Genomic DNA, 22,594 nt, shown 5'->3' on the forward strand with positions numbered 1-22,594 from the left:
AACAAAAACCTTTTTTTGACACTGATTCCCAAATATCTTTTCATTTAATTCTCTGAAGCCAAAGGCGTAAGTCGCGAAAAAACCACGGAATGATGTAGCTTGTGTCGTTCAAAACATTTTAATATGCATTGAGCATCACGAAGAGAGAAACGTCCGAGAAGTTCTTCTGTTCTTATCAAAAGTGCAGGAAGAAGTCGACGTAGCTCTTTCGCACAAGACAAGGCTGTATCGTTACTTACCCGTGATGAATCTAGCATCGCAATATACTTGCAAATGCTACCAAGTTCGTGTGGTTGAAGCTGTGTGTGCAGAGAGGTACAACGATCCAATACAGCCCCTGTATACGCCTCATGACAGCAATTCAAAAGTGCTATAGCCTCTAATGCAAAAATAACATCTTTCGCCGTGTATGTCTCAACGTATGCGATGGCCCGTCGTGAGACAGCTCGAGCAACATCTACACCATGTCGTTCTCTTAAACGCAAGAGCGATGAAAGTACAGTGAGGGATTCTCGTGAATTAAGTTTGGCACTTGGTAAACGACATAGTACATGATCCAAAGGGGGAATTGGCATTCGACATCGCTTTACAAGTAGTGATACAAGTCGCAAAACGCGTACAAGATCATCAGGGGATGCCTTTGCCGCATATTCGCGGCTCGTCAGTTTGTGTGTAAGTTGTTGGAGTGTCTGTGTGTCTGCCAGTTCCAGTTCGGCCGCTGCTGAGAGCAACGCGAGTTCCTCCTCAGGACGTGAGGCGTGGCGTGCGGCTCGCTGCAGTACGGCGCAGAGCCAATCACTGAACTGCGCCGTAAAGTACGGTGAGGCACCGGACCATTCAGCACTAGAGTGGGCATCTTTTGGGCTACCACGATTCCCCTTAAAGTAGGGTGATACCTTTCTTAAAGTATCAAGCAGTTGCAGACACTCCACTGCCCCACACTCCGCCAGCCAATTCATGTAATTCGCTTCCATTTTCTTTAAAACGCCTCGAATACGCTTGCGTCTTGTGTTATCAGACTCCTCAGTATCCATAATTTTCTGCAATAACTTGCAGTGGTTTACAAGACCGGGTAGTGCTCTCTCGTGTTCAGTAGCCAAGCCATATTTTTGTAACAATAACGGCTGCGGATGCTGCTGTTGTTGTTGTTGTCGTTGTTGCTGAATTTGTTGAGCCGCCCAAAAGAAACGCCGTAAAGATGCATTAATGGCAATACGTCGCATTTCTTCATCCTCAGCCTACCACTGCTAATAAAAGTTAACAATAATAAAAAATAAAAAACAAATCTACACAAATGATAGCGGTCTGCGACGCAAAGGAAAAAAAGAACAAAAAAAAAACAGTGGTTATAATCAGAATTAGAAATAATTCTTCATCCTTCCATGTATTTTTTTTCTTAGTTTTTTTTTGGGTTTCAATTGATGAATACCTTTGTCGAGTACTTCATTCTTATTGGTTTCGTTGCTCATTTTCTCGTTTCAATGTTCTTCTTCGGACCCTCTCTCTTTCCAAACAACTTCACCTTTTCCAACACGAGAAAAAAAAAGAACGAGGTACACCCCGCAAGCGATATCTGCCTTACTTCTCGTTCTTGCCTACGAACAAGCCCCTTTCTTCCGAAACCCCGAGACGCTCAAGTGTATCGTATGGCATTGCATAGACTGGATTAATCGTGGCGAGTGGGTATTTATTGTATCCGAGTAGAGTGAGGCCGCATAGACCGTAAAACGTGTGGTATACGTCTGTGGCATTCCCTGGTTTATCGGCGATGCCACCGTCCTCCTCGTCCTGGCATGTGAGAATAAACGCGAAGAGGGCGTCTCTGTCGATCCAGTTGGTGTGTCCCAGCATGGCGAGGGAGGCGACGACCCACCAGCTGTAACACACATCCGCCTTCTTCTCCGGCCGGCCATTGAGGCCGCCGCTGGGGAGTTGCCGCATCGCCAGCCACGCGGCGAGTCGCCGGGCGTCCACGCGGTGGAGGGCGTTGGCGATGCGGAGGGCTCCGAGGCAACAAAATATTTGGCCGGCGTGACTCTCCGCGGCGGGCGTCGTGCCGAAGCCGCCGTCCCAATTTTGGCAGCGCAGCACCCACGCGACGGCCGCCGCCACGTCCATCAGATGTAGTTGGCCGAGCAGCGAGAGGCAATTCATCGCCACGTACACAAATCGCGTGTCCACCTCCCCCCACGTATCGCCCTGGAAGGAGCCATCGGGGAGCTGCAGGGAGGCCACCCAACGGGCACACTTCGCCGCGTCAATGGCATCAAGCGCATCATACAGGCAAAGTAGCTGAATCGCACTAAGGGTGTACAGTAAATTGGAGTCTTGACCTACATTTCCACCAAAACCACCATCACTGTTCCAGCACTCAAGAACAAAAGAAATAACATCTTCTCGCTTGAATTTATCAAGCTGACCTAGAAGTCGCAGAGCACTAACGCCCCAGAAAACTCCATTCATTTTCAAATGTTGAAATGTCCAGTAGCTCATCTTGTCTTTCTGTTCATCTTGTTTCATGATGAACTTGACATGCAAATCAACTAGCAAATCTTTAGAAATTTCTATCATTATTCTTCTATCTGTTTAATGCACTAAAACTAGAAGAAATTTAAAAGATAATAGTACTACATGTTTATATATATATATATATATATATATATATATATATATATTACACACATGTAAAAAGAAATAACAGAAGGAAAGAAAGAAAAAGTATTATACAAAGAGAGCATATATCCCATTAGTATTAAACTCTTCTTCATCCCCATTAGAGAACTATGGTAAGGGCAACGAAAAAAAAAAGAGTCCTAAACAAAAAAAAACCATTCGTACCATTTCCAGAGAGGTTACAAGAAAACTACAAAGGAAAAGAAAAAAAAAGATAAATAATCTCAGGACCATGGATTAATGACACGCTTCGCAACAAGCCTTACGGCACGCGCCGCATCGTAACGCAACTCTTCATCTTGCAATGATGTCGCAGCGGAATCTGTAAGTAAATTAACAAGTTCCTTCTTTATTTCTGGATCACGTAATAATCCTTTTGCAAGGTCTTTCGCTATTCCACGCAACTGTTCCTGAATCCAAGGGTCAAGCACAGTCATAAGAACAAATTTCTTACTCACCTCCTGTGTGTAATGATCCTCAAAAAGAGATCGCAGAAAAGAAGAGACAGCTATCATAGTGTCATCCTGTCTTAACAACTGTACTACAAGTCGCACAACAAGTTCTAGGGTTTTTCGATCATTTAAAACACTTTCTACAACTGCTTTCGAAAGTTGTATAGCCTGTTCACGCAATCGTACATCACCCAGTGCCTCAGATGCCACAACAGCTGTGTGATGCACTGTATCCTCCTTCACTGGTGCGTAAAAAAAGAAACAAATAGCACCTATTCCCATAACAGCACCAATACTCGCAACCACACCCTGCTGCCATGAAGTAAACAAACGTCTTCCTACACTCTCTCGTGACGGTCCAACTTCTTCTTGTCCTTCGTTTCTGCCACTGGTTTTGCTTTCTGATGTTTCTATTGGTGGTCTCACTACTCTCGCTGCCCCAGTACTGGTACGCCTCGTTGAGTCGCTAGTTTTTTTCGCATTGTGATGGGCGTAACTTCGACAGTAATACCGAATGGGAGCACGACGCGGTGCGGCCACGCAATTCACAAATAAACACTCTAAATTTGTTGCACACCGAAACATGAATTCCACTCCCCCCACCCAAAAAAAAAAAAATAATAATAATAATACTCACTGTCCTTTTTTTTTCTTTTCTTTTTTCTTCTATCTTTTCTCTTGTTTGAATTCTGACGTAGTACGCGGGGTGGGGGGAATGAGATGAACGAAAAAGAGAACAACTGAGGTAAAGAAAGAACGAGATGGAACAAATAAAAAAAAAAAAAATGTGCATAAACAGAAATTACAAAACCAAATGACTAAACCACAGCATGACTTTTTTTTTTTGCTGAATGGAAGTAAAAGAAGAAAAGAAGTTCACCTTAGATATTAGTCTGACTTTAACAGTCGTCCATGTGATTTCTGGTAATGTAACGCTACTGATGTACCTCGTATGCCTGGTGCAATTGCGCTGACAAATAAAACAATGAAAAAAAACAGAATGACAGATGTTAATAATAATAATAATAATAATAATAATAATAATAATAATAATAAGAATAATAATAATAATAATAATAATAATAATAAGAGACATAAATGGCAGAAACGAAAAAACAAATGAGTTGCAGAGAACACTTCAACCATTGATAATATTCTACGTGCAAAATAAATAAAGCAAGTCAAACGTAAAAAGTAAACATTTATATTGTCATGCTTTTGCTACCAGAAGTCATTGGTTGGTCTGTAAATTCATTTTCCCCTCATGCTTAGATTTTTTTTCCTTTCGACTAATATAACGGAAACATTCACTCCATCAACCCTTTACTCAATAATCCACTTAAAGTTTTTATCCCTCTATCTCATTCTTCATCGCTGTAGGTGACAAAGTGATTTACCTTCAAGGTAGTTAAACCCCTCCAACACACAAATATAGATCTATACATACAGACAGAAAAATATTTATATAAAGGCACATATGAAGAAACGTACATATGTATGTACATAAAAAAGAGTAGCTTCTTTAATCTATGTTCTTTCAGTTTGAACTCAAATCACTGTATTTTGTGTTTAATCAGATAGAAGCATTCCAAGTGAAAAAAAAATCTTATATATAATTTAAAAAAGATACTTTTATAAGTAACGGATTTTCAACAAAGGAGATAAAAAAGTTAAAGGAATAAGAGGTTTACAGCAGCAACTTTATACCGTACATCTCCCAACACCTTTCTTGATAACCTTATCATCCACTCCTCGTAGACTGTTATTCCTTTCCTTGTTTGTATTCATCACCTCAGCAACCAGATCAACAAAAAAAAAAATGAGGAACGGTTGTAATAAAAATTATTAAAAAAAATGTGAAGAGAGGGGAGAGACCCCGTCAACAAGAAGAACTCATCCCATCCTTTCCATCGCATTAATTACCGTCTCACTCAACATATTCCGTGTAGTACTTTTTCATGTTACTAAATTTGATATTTTGTGATTGATTTGACCTCGTCCTCTCTGCGCTGATATAGCTATTGACGCCCATAAAAAAAAAAAGAGAGAATCAACATCTTCCTTCCCCTCCATAAAAAAACAAGAAAAAAAAAGAGCTGACATGGGTAGATTTTGTTTCCCTGATGTCTATTTCTCTCTCTCTCTCTCTCTCATATATATATATATAACAGAAAACCCCTTGTTACAATTCATCAACAGGATCGTTATCCAAGTTACATCCTCTATTTTCCCCTCTTTTCTTGCATTCCCTTTATACATATCTCCCTTTTTCTTTTTCTTTTTTTGGTGTGCATTTGTGTGTTTTTTCCAGTTTTTTCTTATTCACTTAACCTTCCCATCACTCAGTCTATTTTACTGATCCCCTCAACCCCACCTCTGTCTTACCATGATGGTAAAATACTGTGAATTTACCACAGCATTTTACCTCATTTCTCATTTTGTACCAGCATTAAAAGGGAAAACAGAGAGGGCACCAATAACAAGAAGAAAGAAAAAGAAAAAACGTCACCCGCAAGGTAGTAAATTGACAGGTTTGTTCCGACACGTTTAAAGGTACTTAAGGCAACGCTTGTCGGTGACAGGAATCATTTTTTCTTTCCGAATAAATTCTCTCATGTATTTTTTTCATTTTGTTTTTTTTTTATTTTGGTTTTTCGGCCTGTTATGCAATTAGCATAAAAGAAAATCAGACACGTAAGAAGAACGAACAAACGATTCCTACTACGGAACCAAATAGAAAAACATAATAAAAAAAAACAAATGAAAAGTGAATAAGAAAAAAAATTCACGGAAACCAAATTAACAATGCACACATATACACTTCATACAGACACGTATGGCCGATAAATGATAGAGAAGGCCACAGAGAAAAAGGACGTATATTAGAATTCTTGTAATTTCTTGTTTAGATAGTGTTGTACTTATTATTGGACTTTCACCTGAATAGGTCTATCAAAGAAGCATATACCGCCAATATACCCGATAGTGCAAAAAAAGGTGCACAATCCAGCTAGAAGCAATCCCCTCTGCCACCCCTGCCAACGAGCACTACGCACTCCTCCATACTGCGAAGAAGTTATATTAACAATATTTTCCAGCGGTTTCTCTGCTGGTAAATTTAGTGCTTGTGCGACAGCCGTAATAAGAGCCACTGGGGCACTACGCAGTTGAAGTGCGAGTTGGCGTTTTGCCTTTCGACTGCTTAACGTGTAGCTGCAACCAACCCGCTCACTCGCAATGCACTCACAGAACTGATACCCAATAAAACTTAAGATTCTCAGTTTTAGCAACAACTTTGCAAGGGGCGCTGGTAGCTGCAGTGTGGGAGGTGAAAGTCCAGGAATGCATGTACGCAAAGTAGATCCAATCTGTCCCAGACTCATCTCACCAGCAGAGATAATATAATGCTGATGCGCCGCCGCAGGAGATAACAATACGGCGACACATGCCTCTGCAACATCTCTTACATCTACTATGTTATAATAAAGCGGAGTGGTGAAACATCTTCTTTGTTTCGCAAAGTTAACAAAGCCCTGCACGTTACCGTCGCACTCGCCAATTAATGATGGTCCCACCACCATGGAATGTAGAATCACTGTCAAAGGAACACCTGATTTATCAGATAAACGCATCGCCTCCCGCAGTGCTACTCGTTGGGCCTCTTGTTCTCTACGTTTTTTTTCAAATAGTGTAGTTTCCACAGGAAACATACTAGAGGCTGGGCTTATTAATACAACTCGTCGAACACTTTTACCATTGTTTCTTATGGAAATAAATAAATCTTGTAATGATTCCACAAAGCGTTGCTGAATTTCTTCCATATCAGAAGTATCTGAAGTGTCAGGTCCGTCAAAGTAGACGACACCATCGCATTCAGCTACAGCTAATGAAAGATCATCCTCGTAAAACAATGATAAACGTGAGGGTCGTGTTTCAATAAGTTTTGCTAAACTTCGTAGAGCAGTTTTACCACGGTAATCACGCTCCAATAGTCGCACATAATATCCATTTTTCAGTAACTTTGCGGCTAAATGCGTACAAATAAGTCCTGGTTTTCCCAGAATAAGAATACGACGGAGTTGGTATTGTAAAATACGCTTCTGCGTACTTGCAAAGCTCCTCCGCGTAGAAAAAGTGATGGAATCTTCCGGGCACTGTTTTTGTGATTCACTGAGACTCCCCAGATGAGATGCAGATGAGCCTAATGATGTTGGTGTATTGTCTGAGTTGTTAAATGAAGAGATGTTCTCATCAATGCTTAGCTTGCTGGGATACTCCTTTGGTTGAAGACATGGACCAATAGGTGTGATCGGCACATCGTTGGCATTGAAAACCTCCACTCCCGGCCCCAGACGTCGTGCACGCTCAAATACAATTTCCCCGCATTCCGCATCGGTGTTAACTTCCAGTGTCATTACAAAATATTCCTGGTGAACAGAGAGACCACAGCAAAATTAATAAAAAAGAAGATTGCGTGAATGAGTTCCCAGACGATTTGGCAGACACCGTCGATGAGGTTTCGCACCGAGGAAACGGAAATTAAGGGTACTAGGGAAGGAAAAGAAAAAAAGTAGGATACACTATGAATATATAAATACCACGAAAAAAAAAACAAGATAAATAAGGGAAAAAAGAATAATAATAATAATAATAATAATAATAATAATAAAAGAAAATCAAAAAAAAAATTATTGGTACTCAGTTAAGAATCATTTAAGAAATGAATTCACGTCTATTACTAAAATCATCATCATAAGCTAACGTGACAGAAGGAATATTATTTCTTCTGTTTTTTTTTTTCCTCTCCTATAGAGCACCAAAACCAGCATGCTGTTGTGTTCACAAAAGAAACAAAGTATGAAAGAAGATAGGCTTAAGCATACTCTATCCCTAAAGAAAATATTCATAACTGTACATGTATATGAATATTTTGTTTAGGGATAGAAAGGTATTTCATCTCTTTTTTTTTCTTCCCCATCCATTCGCTTCTTTATAGTGCCCCCACTGCTGCTACAAACCGGTGCTACCTATTTTGAACTGTAATGCCAGGCATCCTACATTTTTAATGTCTCTTTATCATCAAAAGAATCAATCATGTTATTCAAATACTCCTTGGGAATACCAATTCATAGAACTGATAGATAAATGCACATTCCACTCCCCAAAGGAAGAGATTCCAGCTGGATAATCCCTCGATAATTTCAGGGCTCTTCTTGTACGGATCATCAGGGTCAAAGTCTCTGAATTCTTCTGGCCATTCCGCCTGGTTAATCACCACTTTAGAGCGCTCCTCCTCTGTCAGCTGTGGACGGCGCTTTGGATCACGGAAAACAAACATGTTATAACCACGAGAGCTGACCAGAAGTGGAACAGCGGCCATTGATGCCGCACCCTTTGGTGCCACACGTCGAAGAAGCATGTTTTTCTTTTCCCTCTATCCTAACTCTTGTGTGCAATAAAAAAAAAGAAAAATAATAATAATAATAATAATAATAATAATAACAATAATAATAATAGAGAATGATGAAAAACAAAAAAATTTCAAAGAGAAAATAGGGGAGATAAATAAATATATACGTATATAGAAAGAAAAGAGAATTTTATAATTCATTTGATCATATGATATAACCGATATCATAAAAGGAAAAATATATAAGAAAAAACACATCTATGTTTTAAGTTCTTTAAAAAAAAAAAGAAAAACAGAGAGGGAAAAAATTTTTTGTGTCAGTGCTCTCATTCTTGTATCATTAGAAGAAAGCGATCATAACGTTCATCAACCCCCATCTTCATTTATCGTGGATCATAGGATAGTAATTGTGGTATGCACAAATTATACCAACTTTTAGACTCAAAAAAATTTCCAGCATCCTTCCATCCCACATAACCCTTATTAATTACTGTCTTCATCACTGTTTCCGGACTAGAGTAATGAGGATCCGCAATTAAGTATCGTGCCTCCATATTATCCAAATTTACATCGATACCAAGTATTGTATGGGCATAACTACTTCCACCAATCATAATAGGACAAGCTCTCTTTTGTCGAAAATGGTTTAAGAGAAGTTGTTGAACTGTGGGATCAGTATCTAAATCAGAACCACTCTCCATACGTTTAACAGTACATTCAATACCTGGAATAAAATGTTGAATCACAATCATTATTTCAAAAGATCCAATCCAATCTTTAGATCCTACAAAATCTTTACGATTCATCTTTTCTGGATCTTTCAGAGATAAAATTTCTTGAATACCAGAAATATCTGGCATTGGTTTATCCATAAGTCCTTCATATTGAAACCAAGACAAAATTGTCTGTAAACTACGGTATGCACAACCCCAACCATCATCTTTAAATCCATCAACGCGATAGTGATAGTAATCATACATACCACTAACAAGGAATGTTTGACCTCCTTTAATAGGTGCAATACTTCGTAAATTTTCATGTGCATTACGAACAAGATGTTTTTCCCATGTTTGTCCTAAACGTGGCACACATACTGCTGGTGAGGGTCTAACCTCATCCGCTGTTGCCCAATCTTTTATTCTCTGCTTTAAATGTAGCAAAGGACGCATAGGAAGTAATAAAGCATTATGTTCTGCTATCCGCACTTCATCTTTTTTATAACGAATGTTTACTGGATGCATAAGGAAAGAAGGCCAATAAACAGCTGTGGATTCAGTTATTTTGCCTTGAAAAAATGAGTTAAGAAAATCTTCTACAAAAAGAGCTATTTCAGTCGCTGAATCCCCGAAAATAATTCGTTCATTAATCCCTTCATCCTCTTGAATGAGACGAAGACAACCTATCTCTTTCGCGACAGATAATTCAGAAAATACCGGCTCACTCGCCACACACATTTCATATGAACCATGAAGTTTCATACATTTCAACCACTTTACAGCTTCACATAATCCATCTTGTGTACCTTTAAACGCTTTTGTTTCTGTACGTCTCTCCCGTGCTGTTCCTTTACTAGGCTGCAGTACTATCCAGTGTGTATGAGCAGAGACACCGTCAAGCGACACTCGCAATTTCGCTTTTACCGCCCACTCACGCATAACAACATCAAAGACAGCAACCGTACGCGCCTCTTGTAATGCGTCTTGATCACTTATTCGCTGCACATCGCAAGCACGCAGAGAAAAGGGTAAGAAACAACCCTGTAAAGTCTCATCTCTCACCACTGCGACGGTCTTACCACTCTTACGTACAATAATAAGAGGTAGTTCGTCCTCCAGTGATACAGTAGAGAAAATTTCGTTAGACATTGGAAAGTGATACCACCTCAAGAGCAAAAAAAAAAAAAGAAAATGAAGAATAAATAAAGCACACACATACACACTCACTTACTTCCTCACAATCAGAAAAAAAGAAATTATTTAAAGCCAAGAATAAATAAATAAATAATCAGATAATCTAATGTCGCAGTCCAGAAAAATAAAAAAGATCACTTGGTGCAAATAAACCCCTTAGAAAGGGGTTTAAATTTGTCAATATTCCCAACTCCAAATTTTAAGAACTTGGGACGTTAGTAATGATATAATAACACTAAAATTGTTTTTTTTTTTTTGCTTTTGTAATTCCTGATAGAACCAGTAATAAAAGTCACTGTAAAGATTTTAGCAAAGGACCTGTACTGTATTACCCATACGGGGATGCTCACGGTGGGGAGGTGGTACTATCGTTAACGGAATTACTAATTCTGGTTCATCTTCTGCTATTTCAAATCCGTCGCTACGACCTGTGTAAAACTGTTGTAGAGCAGATGGACTAGAGCAAAGAAATCGTATTCGCAGTTGCCAACACGTTGTTACAACATCTGTTTGCATAGAGGCGTAATAATTCCAATTTGTAAAGGAGAGAGAAAATGATACAGAATCTCGTCCAAGCAAGGCCCATTCATACTCTTCAATTACAGCTGTCTGAACAACTGTCAGACCTCTTTCTTCCTCTCCTGGAAGTGGGTAACATGTGATTCCCTTTTTCAAATGATCACGGGAGCAACACTCAAGGAATTCAACAACTCCGATAACTTTTATCAGTTGAGATTTGGGATTAGGTTGAAGTAAAAAAACACCATTTAAAGAATCACCAATAGTAACTGTTGTAGATAAAATAACTACAGTTACTACGAGTTCCCCTCCAATTTTTACAGGATGCTCTAATGGAGTTCGTTGTTCAGAAAGTCGTTTGGCTATTGAGTTTGTTACTCGCTCCCAAAGTTGACGAACATTAAAGCTTTCTACATCAGATGGCATTAAATGATCTTGCAAAGGATCTGTTACAGATGGTGAGGGAACAGGTTGTAGTAATACAACCTTTTCTCTAAAATCAAAGTTTTCTAGAGGAAAATATGGAGGTAATAATAATGGACTTATAACTGCTTGTGAAGAGAATACTTTTATGGGAAGGCGCAGCTTCATTGGAACACTTGTTTCACGAGTTTTAGAATATGTACCATAGATATGAAGTCCATAGTAGAATCGCACACATTGTCCACGATATGAAGGTGGCAAGTAATCTGGAAGAGCAAAAGTCACGGCAAAAGCTTTAGTTTCTCGCTCACGAATGGGCAACTCCTTAGCGAGAAAAAACTCTTCAGATGAAAAAAGTTTGTGAATCACATGATACTTTGGAATCTTTTCCTCAATTAAAGCTCTAGATTCTCCATTTGTAGATATTTTTTCATTAAGCCCATAGTGGATACGACGAGAATCTACATCACAAACACCAACAATCTGTGCAGATAGCGTATTTACACGAATGGAAGGAAGATAATCATCATCTATTTCCGCAAAGTAATTATCTACTTGCCTAAAACGCATGAGAAGTTCATTAGTCACCCCACCATGTGTATTTGGGAAGGCATGGAGACAAATCTCAGCTCGAACAATATCACCCGCAGCATACCAACTACGGTGTAATGTAGCACTCAACAACATAAGGTATTGGAGAGTTGAATAACTGCAGTTTATCCGCTATTTGTTAGAAATAGTATATATATATATATATATATGTCTGTATATTTTATTGATTTTGCTTCCTTTCAAAAACTAACCTTTGGTAGAGGTTTAGTTGAAAGAGATTTATTTCTCCTTGTTGGTCCGTGCGTGTGTGTGTGTGTGTGGATGGATGGATGGGTGTACCCACCACGAGAAGAATAAATACAGAGTAGGTATAAAAAAAAAATAAGACAAAAGGGTAGAAGAAAAAAAACAACAGCGTCACTGGAATTCAGAGTTACGTGCAAAAATAAAAGAGGGGAAAAAAAAGTAAAGACTAAAGAAAAAAAAAAAGGTCACCTCATGACTCTCTCTCTCTCGATCCATTTTTTTCCTTCCTTTTTTCTCCCTCTCTTGTCACTCTATCACTGCAGAAATGACTATGCATTAGTAACGTGAATTTATAACGAGAACACACACACACAGTAAAAAAAAAGGGTCTTTTAGCCATTTCCAAAGACAGCGCTGTCACGTAGCTACTCCTCTGAGTTCAGGTCCTCTATTGCCAACACAATCTTCTCGTAGCTGGACTGGAAATCTGGCTCGGCCTTGAGCAGCACAACGGAGGTGGCCCGCTTGCACTGCGTGGCGGTTCCTAAGTCCTGCCGTGACGGCACCCACACGAACGGGATCTTCGCCTCCTCCGCCATCACCGGGAAGTGTGAGACGACGTCGTACGGCGAGGCGTCGGCGCCGAGGATGAGAATGCCCTTCTGTCCCTTGCGGATGGCCTTTGTGACGTCCTTGATGCCCTTCACGATGCCCTTCTTGCTCTTTGTCACGGTCTTCTTCACGAGGGAGTACACCTTCTTCGTCATCTTGGGCTTGTCGGAGGTGATGGGCCACGAGATGGGGCAGCGGTAGAGCTGACGGTCGTAGTCGTACTCCTCCGTGTTCTGCTGTTCCTCGTTCTTGTCAGCCATGATGCGTTAATACAATAGAGTCCTTTTTTTTTCCTTTTTGTTTCTTTTTAATGTGGAATTCCTTTGTTTGTTTATTAGATGTAAGAGTTTTCAGAGTATGTGTTTTGCTCCTTTCTCTCTTAGTTAGTTATTCGTGAGTTATTCTCTTGCTAAGATTTCTTTCGGTTTGTCTCGTCCACTTCAGAAGAAATGAGGTGGCAATGTCTCATACGTAAAACAGAATAAAAAAGCGAAAGGAGAAATAAGTGTACAGATAAAACGTAAATGCATTAAATTCCATGAGTCATGGAAGAATAAGAAGAGAAAGGGGGAAACTCCCCTCCCCCACACACACCAAAAAAAAAAAACAGGTGAGAAAGAGAGAGATATATATAGAGTCATATCATAATAATAAAATGGGAATCACTTTGAATAGTAAAATGACCCCAACTCACCTCACTTGCAACTCTTCAAACCTCCTTTTTGTATTCTTTTTTCTCTCATCTGCTCCATTGCTACTGCTTTCTTGTTTATCGTTTCTGTTGTACGGGGAAATATTGCAAAAGGCGCCGTTCCTAAATCAGAGAATTCCATATATGCACGTATATATATACGCATAGAGGTAACAACACTCAAAAAATGAATTATATATATATATATATATATATATATATATGACGAAAAAAAGTTTTCCTCGGACGTAATGGCATAAATATAAAAAAGGAGAGAGAAATAAAAAAAAGCAGTGAGAACAGAATAAACCGAGATTAAATAAATAAATAAAGAGTAAGAGAGCAACATCTTTACACCTCCTGTGAGACCTGTAGCAATTGCGAGCGTGGAGTCCCGTTAACTGTGTACAGCAGTTTGATCCGTAGCATCAAGAGATGGGGATTTTTTGTATTCTTTCTGTTATCTACAGTACACTGATGCACAATCCGTCCACGTGGTGGAATCATTGTTGATGGCAAAGATCCAATTTCTAGTGCACACGTTTTTGGTACTGCTACTTGTATAGTAATATTTTCCAAAGCAGTAGAAATCCTAGATTCTATAATGATATTCGCTGCTATTAGACCTCCCTTCTCTACTCCACTCACACTCACAGAGAAATCATCGCAGGTAAACACTGGCACCTCTGCTGGAGTTGTTGCTTCTGCTGCTAACACTGTTCTTCCCATAGTTGTATTGGCAACAATAGGTCCATTCAGATTTAAGGAAGGAGTTGTGTCTGAAACTGCTTCTTGTTTTGGACTGAAAAGATCATCAATATCTGCAGCTGCATGTTGAGTATTCTTATTTCCAGAAGAGGATGTAAGATTAGTAGTAGTGTTTACATTAAATAAGTCATCCAACGCAACGGCAGTTTGTTGTTGTAAAAATTCTGGTGGGAGATTTACAACGGGAACAGGTTGCACGGCGTCTTCCTCTTCATCTGCTTGACAAATAGGCGGCATACGAGAAAAACTGAAAGCAGCTTCTTCTGGAAAAGATTCAAGTAATGAAATATACTCACACGCTCTTTGTTGTAACTCACAGTCCAAAGACGTAGCGTAGTTTGCAAAAACAGGAAGAATCGTTGATTTCATTGATGGAAATCTAGAAGCTATTTTCATTAATGCAGTTAAACCATAGCATTTAATAATATTGAATACGCTATTATTAGTAATATCACCAATAGAAATAGTTACATCTTCTGGTTTTATTCCTTTTGCAGGTATTAAAAGATCTGCATATTCACCAATACCCCATACGGCCGCCAAAAGAAATGCCTTGCGAGATTGATGAAGAGCATCAAACGGGTATGAAGCTTCATCCCACATAGATAAAACTGCCGATGTTTGAATCTCTGTAGATTCATTTGAAAGTAAAGCAATAAACCGAGTAGCAAATTCCACTGGAGCATATTGTTTCGCCAAACGTAAAAGACGAAGCGAAAGTTCTACACGCCACTCAGAGCTCGGTGATTTACTCTCTATAATCCGACATAAGTGCAAAGTCACATCTTCTTTCATCTCCTCAACACATACAGTTAAATAAGAAATCAAATCTGGTACAAGCAAACGGACATTTTTTTCATTTACAAGTGCTACAGTAAGATCCACTGCACGTCGACGAATAGAAATGTCTACATCCTTCAGACAATCCAAAATTGTATATTGATGTTCTCGAACAGCGTCTGCATCACGAGAAGAATAATTTAATAACGATTGTAGTGCTACAAAACGTAAATTATTGTCAGTTGAAGAAAGGAAACGACCAATTGTATTAATTCCCAAAGTACGAAGTCCTTCATCACCTTCTATAGCATAAATAGTTCGTACACATTCGTATTGAACAGCAGAACCAACATTTCGACTTCCATCTGTATTAGTAAGTACTTGCGCTAGCACATCATTTAAAGTCTCAGAAGTAACAGGACTATCTTGTCCTATGAGTCTCATAAATTCCAAAATTTTTACTTGAAGGAAGGGATCAGATATTCCACAAACATCTTGATCTGTCACACGTGACGATAAAACTAGTTGCTTCAATACACGTACTGCAGAATTTGCCATCAAACGGTATTTAGATAAAAATGGTTTACCTTGTGGCAGTTGTAAACACTCATTAACAAGAGTAACAGCACAGAGAAGCACACTTGGAGTACGCTCAAGAAATAAGTTTGAAAATGATTCCAAAAATATCTCAGCATAATCAGGAATCTTTTTCACAATTCGTATAGCTGCAAGACAAGCCTTTTTTCCCAAATAAGCATTTTCTGAAGTAACAAGTTTAGATATCTCATCAAGCATATCGCGTGCCATAACTTCACTCGCAATATTTGCCACCACATTTAAAGCCATAGACTGAATAAGTGGTTGACCTTGCGTTAAATCTTTTTTAATATGATTTTCCGACAATGTGAGTACCTCATCATTCTCGTCAAGCACCATCTGAAGTGTGAGATAACCGACACGCTTCCCTGCATGATCTCCCTGTGCTAACAGGCTCAACACCTCAACCTGACCAAACTCGGTCGGGTACCCAAGCATTGAGATGTACAGTAATTTCAGCATATTGCGCGTGCGGAGAAAAGGTTTGTTTGAACGGAATGCTTCACGAATATATGCACTTTCTCTGTTAATAAGCGCACGCTCCTCAGCGGCAGTCTTACACTGACGTACGGCAGCAATTAAATCACGCAATCTTCCTGTATTAGGTGCAGCCATCTTTATTTCGTGTTTTTTTGTTCTCTTTTTTTTTCTCTAATTTTTTGTTTCTCTTAATATTCTTTTCTTACCCTTTTTTTTCCCCTCACTAGTTGTTGTTCTCTTTATAATGTTTTTTTTCTTTTTGATATCCCCTCTCGATGGTACCACTACAGCAGAATCGAAAAGAAGGATGCTTCACAGAAAGAGATGATTAGTTGAAAAAAAAACTTTTTTTCGTAAAAATAAATAATAAAAATTCAAAGAAAAAATAAAAATAAGAAAAATAGATATATTTTTTGTTTGAATAGTTTTTTTTGATATAATTTCTTAATACCAGCTGGGGGAAGTGACAGTAAGAACATATTTATTACATTATGAGAATAAAGAAAACAAGAGAATTCTGTTCCCTTTATTCACCTGTTTGCGAGTACGACAGTGAGAACAAGGGGCAAGAATTCTTCTTTTATTTATTCGATCCAGTGGTTATACCTTTTTTTTCCCTTTTTTCTTCAATTTCCTTTACTCTCCAAACGCTCTGGGGTTTTGCTCGACAACTTTTTTTTTGCCCCTCTTCCCTTCTCTTTTCATATCAAGGCCCAGAAGTATATACAATGAAACAAAAACGAAATGGATATATATATATATATATATATATATATATATATATAAAGAAAACAAAAAAAAAAAGAAAGAATCAACAAAAGAACGAATACGGACACCCACCACCACACCACCCCCAGAAACGCGGACGAACGTATATTATTTACGACAAACTAAAGTTACGTCTTCCCTCTGTGACGGCGGTGAGTAGACGTGTCTTCATGATGTCGTGTGTTGAGTATGGCGGCAGTTTAAAGTAGAGAAAGCAGGTATTGCAGGACGGGAGTGTCTGCTCGCCGTGTCCCTCGAGTTCCTTCCGCACCACCGTGATCTTCCGCCCGAGTCCGGCGAGGCCGTTGAGTGGAAGGCGGGGGCTGCCGGTGAGAAACTCGAGGAAGAGCCGCTGCTGCGCCCGCGTGAACTCCCCACCGACGATCGCCGCGAGCATCCGCACCTCCCGCGCCCCCGCCGCGTAGCCGTGCGCCTCCACCAACACCGCCCGCAGCGCCGCCTCCCCAAAGAGACGCCCATCGCTTTCACTTTCACCTTCGGGGCCGTCCGGGCCGCTGGAGCCGCAGAGCACCACACTCATCTCCTCGTCCGTGAGCAGCAGGAAGGCGCGGGGGTCCACCACGGCGCAGAGGCCAAGCGAAAACCAGCGAAGATTCGCCAGGGCATGCGTTAGGTGCTCCTCCACACACCGGTGCACATAGGCCTTCACGGTGGATGTCGTCAACGGGGTACCACTCTCATCCTGCTCAATTCCCATATCAGCCAACTCCGCATCGGTACAGTTTAGCAAATGATTATACGAATTAGTTAAAGCAGGCTCCAACTCAGAGAGAAGACGCCAATACGACTCTGCAGAGCATGAACGTGTACGTATAAAAAGCCAAGCTATAGGGAGGATATCAAAATCCATTGTGTAACCATCCACAAAGGCACGACCACAACAGGCACCAAGTACAAAAAATTCTTCACGGTATACTTGTTTTAAAGTAGGAAATGCAACAAACACCCCATCATCACGTTCATGCCATAATTTTGTCATATCTCGGTATCGTCTAGAAACTTCTGCGTAAAGTTCCTGTGTTGGTCCCTCACCAGTGCCTTCTTCACCTTCAAAATTAAACTCAACCTTATTTCTTAAAGTTGGATACTGAATAAAAGTATTAAATAGTGTCTGTGTTATTGAATCTGTCTCTCTTTTAACAGAAACTTTAGTCGCCAATCCATTGCTACTAATATCTCCCACAATCATTCCACGTACACGTGCATTTACATCTTGTAGGTGATATAATCCAAATCGACGGCATCCAACAGCGAGAAAATGAGCAGTATCACGTTTAAAGGATAATGATATATACGGAGCTATTGTTTGAAGTACATGAATAACAGGCAAAGGAATACCCGTAATACCACGTTCAAATATGTCAGAACCACAGGATTCCAAAACATCTACAATAGCAGGTTCAATATCATTCCATTGTTCTAGCGCATCAAAGGTATGCAAAAAAACTTTCAAGGGATTATATGAAGGAACATGTTCGATTATATTGGCAATAGAAAAAGGTACTAAAACATCGCATTCACATCGTTCATTTACTTCAGCAAAATGTATTTCTTCATCTCGAAGAGTAAAAGCTGGAAAACTACTTGGAAGGATACCTTTAGCAGTAAAAAGGATAGTATGCTTTACTTTTTCAATCGAAGAATTCTCTTTTACCTGTTCCTTAGTTCGGCATTCACGCCATCCACGAATTATATCTCCAACAACTGCTGTCATACTAACGTCCATTTGAGAAAGTTTAGCATTACTACAATCTGAACATAAGTCATAATCACATTCTCGACATGCAAGAGAACCAAACGCATTGGAAGAATTACATAAATTACACCGCCAATTAATACTAAAGTGTATTCGAAGAGGATGACCTTTAGGACATCGTGCACATTTATCTGTATTTTTCTCCGGAGCACATATACTGATAACATCAGAAGCTCCACACACTCGATCCACTAAGGATTTTCCTTCTTGTTGAGCAATACTTGTCTGATGTAAGATACGAAGAATGTAAGTGTGCGCTGCAGAGCGCATTCGCCTGATCATTTCAGAATCCTTGTTAATCTTAGCACAAGTTTCTAAAAGGGCAGTTTCTGATAGTGTGGTGTGTTCCAATCCTTCAATAAATGAAAGCATCTCCTCTGAAGAGGCATGTTGAAGAAACCTTGAAAAATCAACCAAATCCGGTAATTTTATTGGAGCTAACTTTGGTGAAGTTCCTGCAGATCTTATAAGTTCAACCAAAGGAGGAGACCCATGAGGTGTTGTGATAGTACATTTACTCTTATTCGCTGCAGTAGATACTGGCAGTTCTGTAAGGGCATCAGCTATTCCTGCTTCTAACAAGATGGGAGCCCATCGTTTATCCCGCTGTAGTAATATAGCGGAAATATCTTCCACAACCGGACGCTTCTGTTCTGCGTGAAGACTTCGAAAGGCGGTTACAACCCCTTCCTCTCTCTTAATAGGTACATCACTGCAAATAACGTACAAACGAATGGCACGAGCTAATGTGGCTATTGGTGTATGACCAAATGATAAGGAACGAAGTGTTTCCTGAATTAAAGATGAAATCTCTTCGTTAAAGTGTAGGGTTTCCACTGGCATCACTAATTTTTCGTCAAATGTAAGAATACTAGGAATAGGTTGAAAGTGAATTCGTGAAACCACCAATGTTAGAGGACTAGTATCTGTCATAGAACCAATATCAAACATATGACGATTTTGTAAAACTTTTTTCGATGTTTGAGCAGAAAAAAACATCGATGTCAATTGTTGTCTAATAGTCCTAGAATATGGATAGTATTCACCACCTTCTCCACGCCATGCCCACATATACTCTTTGCGAAAACCAAAGTTTGCTCCACAAAGTTTTGCTAATACTATTAATGCACTCCATACAAGTGGGGGAACTATCCATTGTAAATTTGGTAAAGCTTGAAAAGTATCTGCCCACAATTGTTCCCTTTTAGTTGTCATTTCTCGAGTATGTGAAAAAGGACTTGAATATCCAGCACTACGTGCAGCACTATGTTGAAGTAACTTACAAAGCCATTCAAATTCTTTTTTATTTCTCTCTAAAGTAGAAGAAGAAGAAGTTTCCATTACACTTGCAAGACATGCTAATGTAAATTGAAGACGTGACTCTGATGATCCACTTGTAAAAATACGCTCCCCTATAGCAATTAAGGAGGTTTCCATGCTTTTCATTGACGTTTCATTAGAGAAAGTATTTTCATTTTGTGTCATTATTTTATCTTCTTCTCGTCGTTGCCTTTTCCTTCCAACTTCTTGTAATGTGTTATTAATACATCTTTCACGCCAAACGCGGTAAGTGATAATTCCTTCAACAACAATGCGTAAGAGTTCATCCCACTCACGATCAATATCAAGATGGCACAAAGATGACAAATGATGATGCAATAACTCTTCCACCACCTTGTGATCACCAGTATTCCTTAATTCACCCCGACGAATAAGTCCTATACAATATTGCAGTACTTTGCAAGAGGTCCACTTTGAACCATCCAATGCGTTAAAACAGAATTTTAATTGCTCTTCTGTGGATGGCACCACAGATAATATTCCAGAACAGTTACCAGCAAGGGAAAGACAATTTAGTAGTTCCTCTTTTAACTCTCTTACAGTAGTTTTCTCATGTTGAAGAGTTACTTCACGCTTTTTAACTAATGAAAACACCATTTCAAAGCAATTTTTCACCATCTTTGACGATCTGTCTTTCTCAGAGCAAGAAATACACCGCGAGAACTTGTCAAGAAGAAGTCCCAATGCTCGTGCAGCCATCACCAAAACATCACCATCTCCTTTTCCTTTTTGTAGCGCTCCATTGATAGTGTGAAACAATGGCTGAAGCGGAACATCAGATGCTTCCTCTGCAATAACAAGAATTGTGCACAGATTCGAAAGAGAGTCGTAGGGGGAACTCGTAGTATCAGAGTCAAATGCGAAGAACATTTAAGCTTCCTTCACAGACACTTTTTTTTTCTTCCTGGTTCAAATTAGAAAAAGAAAATATATTCATTGAAAAGTAAAAAAATAGAAAAAAAAAGATTTTTTTTTTCCTTTTTATTCTAATGCAAAGCATAAGAAAAGCAGAAGGATCATCCATAAAACATTACAAGAGTAACCTCAAGAAATATATATATATATATATATATATAATATATATAAACGTAGATACATTATTCTTTCTTTCCCCACTGCACAAAAAGAAACAAAGACACAATAATCAATTATGTCTAAAGAATTTCCAGCCAATCCAACTCCCGTAAACGCCTACAAAAATAACAGGAGGACACATGGATGGTAAAAGTGCCACATACCAGCCAGGATCCACTACCGAGCGACTCCCTCTCACTATAGGTCGACTCCAACATTCCAGAATACGAGAGACGAACCAAATAATGTACACCCAAGTAACTACAAGTGCTGGCCATCCAAGCAAAAACATCTTCCATGGTTGTTGTCTGTAATCTGGTGCGTACATGGGGTCGCGGTCACTACAAGATGCGATAAAGAAGATAATAATACTAATTTTCCGTGTTACTCTTCCTCTGCTAGCACCACTAAGAAACCATAAAAAAAAGGGAAAGGGTAGAAAGAAAAAAAAACAAAGATAGTGCTTACTATTAAAAAAAAAATTATTGGGATGCAAGGGAGAAATTCAAAAATAGTAACAAAAGTGTTTCAATTCATAAAAACCGTTCTTTTTTTCTCCTCACCTCTATTTGTGTGCGTGAGTATGTATTGTCGTCTTTGTTTTGTTTTGTGTGTGAGTAATTACTTATTGAAATCAAAAAAAAAAAACATAAATCGTTGCTGGTCCACAACGAAAAAAAAAAAGAATTAAAAACAATCTTCCACTAAACTTCTCCCACAACAAAATAGTGGTGTACGAAAAAAATGTAGGTAGGTAGGTGGGTACGTGGAGAGGAAGAAAGGGGATGGAGAATGTGAAACGATTGTTTCTTAGAATAGTTTTTCGCGATGTTTCTATCCCTTCTTTTTTTATCTTTTCTTATTTCACCGCCGTGCAAGGATTGAAGGTTTCGACAACTTACCATACCGTGGTGTATAGGCACCAGGTCCTGGCGGTCCGCTGCACTGAAGATCGTTCCAATGATTGGAAACATTCATTCCTCGTCCACCACGAGAGGAGGCTGTGATTTTGTTCAGTAGTTTATTTTTCTGTGCTTGCATAATTTCCATATCAGTACTGAGGTAGTAGTGGCCTTTGTGATCAGCAATTGGTACAAATCGCCGTTCTCGGCCAAATGTACACGCGTGTGGGTTGTCCTCAAGTAAAAATGTCCCCATCACCAACGCGCTATCTCGTTCCCAACTCTTACGCATAGACTCCTTCATCTCACTAAAAACATTCTTCTTCATACTTCTCAAACGCTCCGCCTCTGACGGGATACGATTACTATGGCTGTACACTGAACGATTCACTGTGTGTGACGAGTTGGCCCGTGTGAGTTGCGTGTTATTTTGCGTGAGAGCCTCTGTGGCAGTGGATCCACAACTGCTGAGGAGTTTCTTACGCTGTTCCTCAAGGGCGAGTCGCCGCTGTTTGAGTGCCTCTAGTTCTTTTTGGATGCTCAGTAGTAGTGTGTCCGGGTCCGAGTCGGAGCCGGCCGCACTCTCCGTCCTCCTGCACACACTATCCATTACTAGCCG

At 39.5% G+C, this 22,594-nt stretch overlaps 11 protein-coding genes across 11 annotated transcripts; all 11 read right to left on the bottom strand.

The window, feature by feature from the left end:
* Positions 1-44: 44 nt before the first annotated feature.
* LSM04_001635 (uncharacterized protein) lies at positions 45-1,223 on the bottom strand (the record flags this gene model as incomplete). Its single annotated transcript, XM_067332677.1, has 1 exon — positions 45-1,223. One exon carries the CDS (start codon positions 1,221-1,223, stop codon positions 45-47), a length of 1,179 nt encoding a protein of 392 aa, XP_067185566.1.
* A 355-nt stretch (positions 1,224-1,578) lies between these two features.
* LSM04_002675 (PFTB repeat) lies at positions 1,579-2,571 on the bottom strand (the record flags this gene model as incomplete). The annotated part of the gene is made up of 1 exon (XM_067332678.1): positions 1,579-2,571. The coding sequence occupies one exon, from the start codon at positions 2,569-2,571 to the stop codon at positions 1,579-1,581; it is 993 nt and encodes a 330-aa protein (XP_067185616.1).
* A 326-nt stretch (positions 2,572-2,897) lies between these two features.
* Positions 2,898-3,710, bottom strand: LSM04_006288 (uncharacterized protein; the record flags this gene model as incomplete). The annotated part of the gene is made up of 1 exon (XM_067332679.1): positions 2,898-3,710. The coding sequence occupies one exon, from the start codon at positions 3,708-3,710 to the stop codon at positions 2,898-2,900; it is 813 nt and encodes a 270-aa protein (XP_067185752.1).
* A 2,339-nt stretch (positions 3,711-6,049) lies between these two features.
* LSM04_003868 (uncharacterized protein) lies at positions 6,050-7,540 on the bottom strand (the record flags this gene model as incomplete). Its single annotated transcript, XM_067332680.1, has 1 exon — positions 6,050-7,540. The coding sequence occupies one exon, from the start codon at positions 7,538-7,540 to the stop codon at positions 6,050-6,052; it is 1,491 nt and encodes a 496-aa protein (XP_067185660.1).
* Positions 7,541-8,226: 686 nt separating this feature from the next.
* On the bottom strand, positions 8,227-8,544 carry LSM04_000292 (uncharacterized protein; the record flags this gene model as incomplete). Its single annotated transcript, XM_067332681.1, has 1 exon — positions 8,227-8,544. One exon carries the CDS (start codon positions 8,542-8,544, stop codon positions 8,227-8,229), a length of 318 nt encoding a protein of 105 aa, XP_067185496.1.
* Positions 8,545-8,918: 374 nt separating this feature from the next.
* Positions 8,919-10,400, bottom strand: LSM04_004234 (Peptidase C78; the record flags this gene model as incomplete). The annotated part of the gene is made up of 1 exon (XM_067332682.1): positions 8,919-10,400. One exon carries the CDS (start codon positions 10,398-10,400, stop codon positions 8,919-8,921), a length of 1,482 nt encoding a protein of 493 aa, XP_067185680.1.
* A 351-nt stretch (positions 10,401-10,751) lies between these two features.
* Positions 10,752-12,074, bottom strand: LSM04_001602 (Reduced growth phenotype protein 1; the record flags this gene model as incomplete). The annotated part of the gene is made up of 1 exon (XM_067332683.1): positions 10,752-12,074. The coding sequence occupies one exon, from the start codon at positions 12,072-12,074 to the stop codon at positions 10,752-10,754; it is 1,323 nt and encodes a 440-aa protein (XP_067185564.1).
* A 536-nt stretch (positions 12,075-12,610) lies between these two features.
* LSM04_007054 (Ribosomal protein L7Ae/L30e/S12e/Gadd45) lies at positions 12,611-13,057 on the bottom strand (the record flags this gene model as incomplete). The annotated part of the gene is made up of 1 exon (XM_067332685.1): positions 12,611-13,057. The coding sequence occupies one exon, from the start codon at positions 13,055-13,057 to the stop codon at positions 12,611-12,613; it is 447 nt and encodes a 148-aa protein (XP_067185796.1).
* A 782-nt stretch (positions 13,058-13,839) lies between these two features.
* On the bottom strand, positions 13,840-16,248 carry LSM04_007287 (Clathrin adaptor; the record flags this gene model as incomplete). The annotated part of the gene is made up of 1 exon (XM_067332686.1): positions 13,840-16,248. One exon carries the CDS (start codon positions 16,246-16,248, stop codon positions 13,840-13,842), a length of 2,409 nt encoding a protein of 802 aa, XP_067185808.1.
* Positions 16,249-16,993: 745 nt separating this feature from the next.
* LSM04_004154 (HECT domain) lies at positions 16,994-20,869 on the bottom strand (the record flags this gene model as incomplete). Its single annotated transcript, XM_067332687.1, has 1 exon — positions 16,994-20,869. The coding sequence occupies one exon, from the start codon at positions 20,867-20,869 to the stop codon at positions 16,994-16,996; it is 3,876 nt and encodes a 1,291-aa protein (XP_067185675.1).
* A 274-nt stretch (positions 20,870-21,143) lies between these two features.
* On the bottom strand, positions 21,144-22,585 carry LSM04_007101 (Phosphatidylinositol N-acetylglucosaminyltransferase subunit Y; the record flags this gene model as incomplete). Its single annotated transcript, XM_067332688.1, has 2 exons — positions 21,144-21,381; positions 21,942-22,585. The coding sequence occupies 2 exons, from the start codon at positions 22,583-22,585 to the stop codon at positions 21,144-21,146; spliced, it is 882 nt and encodes a 293-aa protein (XP_067185798.1).
* Between the last annotated feature and the right edge of the window lie 9 nt (positions 22,586-22,594).

This window comes from Trypanosoma melophagium (genome assembly GCF_022059095.1).
Source record: "Trypanosoma melophagium isolate St. Kilda chromosome Unknown ctg9segment0, whole genome shotgun sequence".
In the NCBI taxonomy this organism is placed as follows: Eukaryota; Euglenozoa; class Kinetoplastea; order Trypanosomatida; family Trypanosomatidae; genus Trypanosoma; species Trypanosoma melophagium.